The sequence below is a fragment of the Ischnura elegans genome, chromosome 9, assembly GCF_921293095.1.
Source record: "Ischnura elegans chromosome 9, ioIscEleg1.1, whole genome shotgun sequence".
Taxonomy (NCBI): Eukaryota; Metazoa; Arthropoda; class Insecta; order Odonata; family Coenagrionidae; genus Ischnura; species Ischnura elegans.
In genome coordinates, this window is record NC_060254.1 from 88,900,510 (window position 1) to 88,910,569 (window position 10,060).

A 10,060-nucleotide genomic window follows, 5' to 3' on the forward strand; every position below is an offset into this window, starting at 1 on the left:
TTATATTGATTTCGGCATTTAAAATTTGGCGTTTGAATACATCAGTTATTTACTTTCAGTCCTGTTTATAAATTTTGTCTCATCCGTTTGGGATAGTTACTATTTTCATCTTCTGTGTCTTCCATCGTTAATTTTAATGTGAATGTACTGCACTGTTGTTCCCATGCAGTGTCGTAAATGTGCGAATAAATACCTGGTAGCACTTTCCTTTTAAATGTGAGACGTAATAATTTTTGGGTGTTTCTTTGACTGAATAATGTTCATGATAATGAGTTACGGAAGGATTGGATGTAAAAGAAACAACAGTGTTCAGAAGGTTTTTTTATTTGATATCAAAATAAGCAGCTGAGAGCGGTTGGCTCTCTATTCTCTCAATACGAGCAACGAAAAGTTGATTTATTGGTGATCGCTGCATGTTACACGCTTAGCCATATCCTTGGTGATTTCGGGACACTTTTCACCCAAAACGGTGTACCTGAAAATAAATGAAGGCATAGTATTCAGTTCATTTGTTTTAATTTGGTTATCATGATCCTAAATGAATAGGATATTGATATGTTAAGTTATCGCTGAGAAAGATATCTTTTCGATCTCTGTATAGGTTGATAGTAATTGTTAGATTCACCACGTAAGATTCGATATAGTTTCGTGCAGTTCACGATTTACTTATTACATGTTACCGTTAACTGGATCATCATAAAATATATTAATTCAAAGTAAAAAACGTGATCAGTTTTTCACTTCATTAATGAGGCCCAATTGAAAATATTAATTAATACCTATCAAGATTTTTGCCTGAAGCTTAGTGACTTAATGGTGAAAAGTTTTTGTGGCATTCTGGATACTCTTTCGCGCTTACCTGTATCCTAGGTAGTTTCCGACTTCAGCGTCGAAGGGGCAGGTCTTTGAGACTTCCTGCCTCTCGGTGAAGGTGGTGTCGCTGTTGTAATTGCCGCAAATGCCGCAGTTGTGTCCACGGTACATGCCGGGAACAGTTACACTGACGGAGTGCCCTGTGTATTCAACCATCACTCTTGAGAGCTGAGAGAAGAGAGTCACAAATCCGTCCTTGTGCCAAAGCCTGTGGAGGAAAAACATTGGTTTTCTAATATGTGGATTGCGGGGTGAAGGACAATGATAGTTGAAAATACAGAGCTGTATCCGTTTCTAGAGACAGTTTAAGTCGGTAGAGATAGGTTAATAGGTGACGTAAGGCGACGTTTACAGAAAAATTATTTTTCGCTCACTGGAGGAGACCACAGAGAATTGCCTCAAGGGAGGTTGAACTACTGCAATTTAATTTCCACTTACTTGAAGTCGTAGAACTGTTCACCCTCAGGATATTGGTATCCGTTCTTAAGGCCATCGGCGACTTCATGGCCATTGACGTTCACGTGGAAGTGTCCACTGACGTCGGGAACGATCTCGAGGTAATTTCCACTGACGTAAAATTTGACGGCCTGAAAATGGGTGAAATAGCACCGTTATGAAGCTAATGAAAAAGAAATAGAAGGCCCTCATTCCTCTGCTTAAGATCATTGAAAGTGGTTCTCTGAAGAATTCTCTAATTCTCAATAGAATTTTTTGAGATATTGGCAGACCATTTTTCAGCTGCAGTAGTGGTAAAAAAAACATTTTTGAAGCTATTTCAGAAAAATAATCATACACATCATGACTGTGTAATTTTTTTGGGGGAGCAGTATAGCAATGCAGGAACTTGACTTTCCTGAATTGAATTTTGTAAGAGCCTTGCTAATTGAGGCTAAAGAAAAGTAGAACTCCTCTATGAAGCCCAATAAATCATTTTGAAATGATTGCGTTGCGGCGGTGATTATTATTTTTAGTTTTTCACCAATCATTGCTCATTCGATGTGTGGAGACTTAAGTGATAATATGTGAATTTTTCTCTTACCAGATCGTAAGGTCCCTCGACCCTCTTGGTGAAGACGGCGTACTTGGGGTGATCGGAGCAGTCGGCGCTGGAGAGGGTGTAGCAGTGGGATGAATGGTAGTGGTAGGTATCGTTGTCAAGGGTGAGCACGGTGGATGGGGTCACAACACAGGAGCCTAGAACATGATTCGGTAAAAATAAATTATAACCGGATATCTCAATGCGATATATTTATAAATCTTGAGAAGTTTGTAAAATGGCTAAGTCTTTCCGGCTCACATTGAATAAATTTTTTTATATTAAAATGGAGTTATGAAATGTTGGTTGAAGAATTGAAGAAATTGATATTCATTTGTACCAAATGGGAAGGGGAGGTAAGTTTGCATCAATGTGCAATATTGCATGATTCGATTATAATTAATTATACCCTGAGATCAAATCCAATTCATTTGAAATATTTATTAATCTTGCATAAATACTATAAAATGGCAAGGTCTTTTCGGTTGACATTGATTTGTATGCGAAAATTTCACAGAAAAATTTCACTCGCCTTGACCGGGATTCGAAGCCGACTTTTCCAGTCGAGTGCTTTAGCCAGTTATGCTAAAGTGAAGTTGTCACTGTGAGAGACTCCGTAAAGATATCTTCGTTTCTAATCTCGGTATACTTAAATTAGTCAAGAGCTCTGACGTAGTGCGTACGACTTAGTCTGCTAGTCGCATAATATGCTCAGCAGTCCAAGCATAATCTTTTACGCTATAGTCCACAAATTTCCACCAACTTGAATGACGCCTTGGTAGCTTAACTGGCTAAAGCCCTAGTTGGAAATTGGGTAATTCGGTTTCGAATCTTGATCAAGTCGAGAAACTTTTTTCTCTGTTGAATTTTCGCACAATTTGTGCGTTGCGGGTGACCCCGAAAAGTTATCACCATAGCTGGTCCCGTTGTATTAAAATACATTCCTTATATATTTAGATACATTCAAGTGATAGCAAAATTGTGGGATGGTTCTGATAAATATCCGTTTCAAGTTGGAAGTGGAGGCTAGTTTAATCGATATTAAACTAATTATTCCTTACTTAAGAAACCAGTTTTGTATCCCCAGCGCCTGAAGTAGAAGAAGCGAGAGCTCAGTATCGCCAAATCTTCTTCGAAGTCTACCAAGAAGTGCTCTTCCTCCTCTTCTCCTTCCCAGCCAAAGTGGAAGTCAGCGTATGGCCTGGAAGAAAAAAGAATTGTCTGGAAATGCTGATATGGAACTGGTACACATTATTGTAAACAATATGTCATGAAGCCCACCTGTCCTTTTCGAACTCGAACTCGTATTTCAAAACTCCGGTCTTGCCCGAGCCAGTGTGAATCTCGGTTGTGGCTGGCACCTGTACGGTGATGTGATGATGATCTTCGGAGATCTCGTGCACGTGGAAAGCGTCCCCTATTGTTTCGTACACCATCTTGGCAGCTTCGATGAACTCCTCTGGTATCTAAAAAAGAAACAGGAAGTTTATTTTATCCGTCTCTTCATCACATATTTAGTCAGAAATTTTAAATATTGCCTCATATCCGTGCCATACACTCACATTGTAGTATTTGGCGTATCCAATGTATTTGCGAAGGACGGTGGAGTCGTAGGCGGCTTGGAAGCAGGCAGTTGTCACGGGCTTGTATGGTTTTCCCTTCCACTCTGGCTTCTCGCTGTCCTTGACGCACTCGCTATAAGGATACCGATCGCGGTCAACTTCGACGGGAGTACCCGTGAATTTGGCCTGGGGTAAAATAAAAATGGTCCATTATATTTCGTGGGGGAGATAAAGAGAGTAAACGTTATTTTAAGTTAGTAAGGGGAACTAGGAAATACAGATAACAATAGATTGCATTCACAATGCGTTCAATTCAGCAACGCGAGATGTGCGTAATAAATTAGCGGTTGACATTATTCGTATTTTATATAACAGCCATTGAAATGGTCCCTTAATTGATTACCTGCGTTTGAGCGTTAGCTTAATATATATTTCGATTTACTCATTGGAATTTTCAAAAATATTTACGTATTTAATGCAATTAGCTCCGTTATCGACCTAGGGTGATACTCATGATTGTTGGGTTTATCCTCTTTGGCGTTTCCTATATTTCTTTTTAAATAAGGATTGCTCATTAAAGAAAAGATATGCTCGTAGGAAATTGGGATTTACCAGCGGGTGGATGCAATTGATAACATACCTTGAAGCCGTGGCCGTTGGTGGGGCACTTTCCGTCGGTTGTCTCTCCCCATGCCACAGAGAACTTGCTCGTCATTTCCTCATCCTTTGGCTTCCTAATGGCGAAGTGATCAGATGGCCAGTCGGGGTACGTGGCCTCGGCGTCGACACATACCTAGAAAAACAAGAATTTTGTGCATTAGTAGGCCGTCGGGTGGATCCGAGTTCAAATGTCGCCATTTTCGTGGTGTCAATTTCTTGTAGCATTGGCAATATTATTAGTAGTACAATGGATCAGTGATATGGGAAACTACAAAACGAGATCAGAAATGAAAGTTTTCATGACCTGGTGCTAGAGAAGGATGATTATGATCAAATTAACGCATAGAGTTAGATACAAGGTGAGGTTAAGAAGAAAAGTGCGTAGAAATGGACAACAGTATTCCAGAAAAGGCCCAGGTCGATTTGGCATGTCAAAAGACATAGTAATTACATGAAGGAGGAGGTATTATAATGGAGGAAAAAATGGAAGCCGAAGTCCTCGGAGGAGTGTCGAGACGTTAAAATGGAAAAAAGAGCTGCAGAGTAGAAATCCTAAGATTTCAGTATTATGATTGAATACCTTGTAATCCTTTTCTGATGGAGTACTCTTGGTAATCCTGATGCCGAGATGGTTGTTGATGTGGTTGGGAGGCATATCCAGGAAAGCATTGAAGTTGAAGGTGTGGTAAACCTTGGAGTCATCCTTGAACATCACGGATCCGCGGACAGTGCTTCTTCCACCAGGGAAGACTGAGGCGCTTTGGACCTCCGTTTGATCATCGGTTATCATTTGAACAACTCCTTCCATCTGATGATAAATGGTACGACAAGGATGCGTCAGTGAAAACATCCATTAACTAATATTTCACAGGTATTATACCATAAAGAGATTTCAATTTCTCTAACCTGGTTGATGGGGTATTTTGTGCTTGGAAGAGCCTGAAGAATGATTCCACAGCTTCCTGCTTTCGGTGAAAGGCCAAGGTATGTGTGCATTTTGCGGAATAACATGTTGATTTCGCCGAGAATATTTCCTTGTCTGAGGACGTAAGTAAGTATATATTAAATTCTGTGGGTTATGGTCAAAATGGACTTCTGCCATTTTGGATATATTCGTGAACTATTTTCTTGGGAGTGTTATTGGGTGACAAATTTTCATTTCCGATGGCGGAATGCCTCAGACCATGTCATGGATAGGGATTGTACTCAATGCATTTGGCAATTGTGTATTTCTGATGTCGCTTTATTACTTACGCATTAATGTGGCTGGTATCGAACATCCTTTCCACTAACGGCAAGAGCTCGTAGCGTTTCTCATACTGGTCGCAGTCGAATACATCAACGGAGTACTTCATTCCATCATACTTGTTTTCGAAGGTGAATACGTTGAACTGAAAATTGAACATAACATTTTATTAACTATCGTCATCCAGCTTATATCGTTGAATTTTATTAGCTATCGTCATCTAGCTTATATCGTTGAACATTTTATATTGTATTTATTATGATTTGTGGGATTTTTTTTGATGCATTTGCTCATGAAATTGTATTGACGATTTGATGTATTATTTTTTGATTTCCTCTGGCAGAATAGTTGAAAGTTCACTGAGTAATACTTTTCGGTAAACACTCCTCAGTGTTCATGTTGGGGTTGGCATTATATTTCAACTTACCCCGCGGTCTCCGCGTCCGGACTTGTGAACGGTTACGAATCTGGAGCAAGATGGGCAAGACTTGTGAAGGGCATCGTCGGAGATGTGATCAGTGGCGAAGGTCTGAGTCCTCACGTGGTACACCAAGCCCAAGTTGAGATCCTTAGTTTCTATTGTTTTTTTACGGTAGAGGAATTGAATGATTTCGATTAAAATAATTTTTTGATAAGTTAAGGAAAGTATTAATCGATATCACTTCGTTTATCTGCTATTTTAGGAAAGTTTATTTGCCACATTTATGAATAATAAAAATAATGTACAGTATTATTGTGGAAAATAATTTGTTTTTCTTTCTGTCTACGAATTTAAATTAATTATGACAAAACATACTTGATAATTATTATCACTTAATAAAATATTTATCAACCTTTTTAGTTTGATGCTGTGTCCTTAATTACCAACATTTCACGAAGGACAAAATATATTTAATATTTGTAGTAATTAATATCAGGTTTTTTGCAGTTTAAGATGTTATCATAATTAATTAAATTGATGTTCATTACTGCAAGCTTATTTATTTTGAATCTTTAAGCGAAATTAACTTTATCATGCCTTTTATTGTGGTCATGGTGGTGCATTTGTAGCTATTCTTTCAAGTAATATTCAAATCAATAATTCCGTTTGCACTTTTCGTTTGCATACTAACCGTCTCTGGCCATGGTGAACTTGAAGTGTTTCTGTGAGAAATCAATGCTCATGTGATTGTTGATGGGAATGGTGTACATGTGGACGTATGTGCGATAGGATCCTTGCCACATTCCTCCGAAGGGGTTGTAGAAGCTCAGGGAGTTGCCTCCGGTGCGTCCATACCTAAAGGAAGGAAAGGTAGATGAGATGTGCGTGGGTTTGCATATCATGGGTTTTTATCGTAGTGACTATTGTGGAAAAAACGTAACATTAAAAAGAAGAACTTTGTGCTTTCACATTAATATTTATTCTCAAATTTACGGCCATGGTTTCAACGTTAGACGTCATCATCACGTTCTTCTTTTTAATGCTAATTATGAATCGCTTTCACCAAGTTTCGCCTCAAACAATCAATTTGAAAAAAACGTAACTTCGTGATTTTTCATTTAGAAACATGACGCGACGGATAATAATGCCTGAGGCAATTTTTAGAAGGAATTAAACTTTTTAACGAGTTGGGTGTTTTAACCTGACGACAAAGGAAGAAATATTAAATTTTTCGTATCGGGAGCGAATAAAATGTCTTTATATCGCTATGTTTTTATCAATTATTATCTATTTATCACTCATTTTAAACAATTCAATTGTGGGAAATGAACGTAACTATCCACGCACGGAGAAACAAAATTTCAACTACTACTGAATCCTGTAATAGTATTTTAGCTCTTATGCTTATGTGTCGTTTTAGACGGGAGAATTTACAAAAGTTAGGAATATTTGTAAAGAGTTAACGAAAATGAGTGAAATGTCCCATTTAGGAAGCTCAGCGGACGTAGTTATCACTCGCCTGAATTCCAAGGAGTTCTTGCGAGTGATGCGGGGTCCCGTGGTGTCATGAGTGAAGTCACCAACGATGGTCTGAATGTAAGGCACGGCCACGTTCCAAACAGCTGGCAGACCCATGTCCGTGGGCTGGACATACTCGTGGATGGTGGTGTAAAGGATGTTGTGCTGGCGAAGCTTGAAGTCGCGCTGAAGGCTGCTGCCGATGCCCTTAATGTCTGTGGAATGAAAGCGAAGATGAAATGAGTCTACCGTACATTAAGTAATGATTGTGTTAAGTAAGTAGGTAATGATTGGGCTAAAGCTCGCTGAAAATCACGAGTAATTGCATTGAGTTATGTATGAATTATAAGTTTTATACCTGAGATGGCTTAAAAGAGTACGGTAATTTAGATTTGTTGAACGAGGACTATCCGTTTGCTTATCCGTTTATCAAGGTTTGAGTTTCTGGCGCTTACATATGTATAATAGAGGTCAAAGTTATTGTTTGTCTTTATTCTCTGTCGCGAGAATTCGATGAATACTTTTTTCACTGAGAAGCGTGGTGGAAGGCTAGTTGGGATGACCAAGAAATCACTATAGTGATAAAATGAAGCTTAAAGCCGTGAACTAAGTTGCGAATGAAAGTTACCATGTTACAAACCAATTTATTTCAAGGTTTCCTCAATGAATATCGTTCTTATCAAAACCACTTGGCCTTTTCATCTGTCATATTCTTCGTACTTGGTCAATGTAGCTCATAGTATCAGGAATACATAGTAAGGGTCAGTAGAAGAATTCTGTCGGAAAGACGATTATATATATCGATATCCAATTAAGGGAAGGGGTGCCCATAACACTTTCGTGGATAGTTCTCCTTCGTGTTCATACCTTGTCTTTCGACGTTTGGAGGCATTTTAACTCACACGTGATGTTTTTCATGCAATTCGGTGTGCTAATGCTCTTATTTAAAGTTCAAACTTTATACTTCACGACCCCTTATTATATATATATATATATATATATATATGCATATAAATCCACAGGTAAGGAAAGAAAGGAAAAGGAACATGGAATAGAAAAAGGACAATATATATATATATACATTTTTTTATATCACGAGATGTGGGTCAAATCTCGTGATAAAAAAAATATATATATACTTATTTAAAGTTGTCTTCCTTTTACTTCCGAACTTTATGTTTGATATATTTTAGTATAAGGTTGAGATACGTACCGTCCACTAACTTCATGAAGTTGCTTTCGTCGTAGTACAACGTCTCAACAATACGCAGGTTGGTGGAAAATATGAATTCGACGTGGAATGGCTCCAATGCTGTGGGCTTGATGTGCAGTCCCTCCAAGATCTTAATTAAATCTCCCATCTTGACAGCTTCTCTGTCTACCTTGAGCAGTTGGTTCGTGATTGATTCAACCACTCCACCGAGTCTTACATGAACCTGCAAATTGAGGGAGGATAAATTATTTTGACTCATCCGTAAACACTAATGAAAAATAAATCAATTCATCCAAATTTCTTAAATGTACTACTTTCGTAACAAAAATGAAGGAGCTTTAGGTAACTTCGGTCGTCAAAACACTGGTATGACAAAAACAACAGCTTCCATCCTAAAATATAATGCCATGCTTGTCCAACCAAACATAATTTTTTTAATTGTAGATAAATGTATAAGTAATAATTTGATCCGTGGCATAAAAGTATCTTGAGAATAAATGGAAATGAAAGTTATAAGAAGAGATAAATAAGAGCATATAAAAAATTTTTGCATGCTCGTTTCGGGAATTAACAAATAGGCAAGAGTATTAACCTTGCAGAAAAAATATACGTAACATTTTTTTCTTTATACAAAATATGTAACTGCAAATATTTATAAAACAATGATGCATTTGGTATGATGTATTTGAATATTTCAGGGCAACATACTAGTAATTGCCATGGATTGAAATAATCTCTGCAACTCATGTAAAAGACTGAATGCATGAAATAAGTATAAATCAAAATAAAATGCAAACATCTCAAATGCAGATCAAAATGATCCCTAAAATTCACATAAAAACAACTTACATAATGAAATGGTTTCGACGACAATCCATATGTTGTAATTAAGATGGATTCTCGTGGTTTCATTTCATTATTAGTTCGTAACAAACTTACAGCAAAGTATCCATTTGTGCAGCCGGAGAAGTATCCTCCCATGGAAAAGTAGAAGAGGTTAGGGGCACCAGTGTGAGCATCTCCAATCCATGAGACGAGAGAATTACCTCCTATGGAATGCTCAGGGTCCATGTAATCCATGTAGTAATCTCCAGTAAAGAGATAGGTGGTGGTTGGTACCTTGGCGTAGCGGATGAAGCGCTCAGCATGGTGTCCACTGAAATAGTTGTTCAGTACGGTAATTTATCACGGAAGCAAGACACCTAATGCTGATGAATGACTTTGGGAAATAAGAAGAGATACAATTCGCGTCGACGGAGTTCAATTCAATCAAAATATCGCTAATGATTAATTGACTTACATGGTCTTGTCGCAAGGATGCTGGGTGGTGCTGATGCTCTTGAGACCAGTGTAGAAAAAGTAGTACAGCTGGCTGCTTGGCTCTGATTGCATGTACCAGAAAATGCTGAGGAAGCGGTCGAAGCTTTTATCCGTGGTCATGAGGAGTTTCATGGCTGCTGCGCGCATTTCCACTGGTTCTTTGTAGTCGGTGAATATGGGCCAGTACAGGTTGTAGACCTGAGGTCACGGA

The 10,060-nt window shown here is 38.3% G+C and overlaps 1 protein-coding gene across 1 annotated transcript; it reads right to left on the bottom strand.

Moving 5' to 3' along the window:
- Positions 1–367: 367 nt before the first annotated feature.
- On the bottom strand, positions 368–10,059 carry LOC124164989. Its single transcript, XM_046542228.1, has 17 exons — positions 9,830–10,059; positions 9,469–9,685; positions 8,530–8,752; positions 7,318–7,531; positions 6,490–6,653; positions 5,805–5,953; positions 5,386–5,522; positions 5,038–5,170; positions 4,712–4,939; positions 4,112–4,264; positions 3,472–3,657; positions 3,191–3,375; positions 2,971–3,110; positions 1,913–2,067; positions 1,312–1,460; positions 860–1,081; positions 368–475 (listed from the first exon to the last, which is right to left on the bottom strand). Exons 1-17 carry the CDS (start codon positions 9,994–9,996, stop codon positions 397–399), a joined length of 2,901 nt encoding a protein of 966 aa, XP_046398184.1. The 5' UTR covers positions 9,997–10,059; the 3' UTR covers positions 368–396.
- Between the last annotated feature and the right edge of the window lies 1 nt (position 10,060).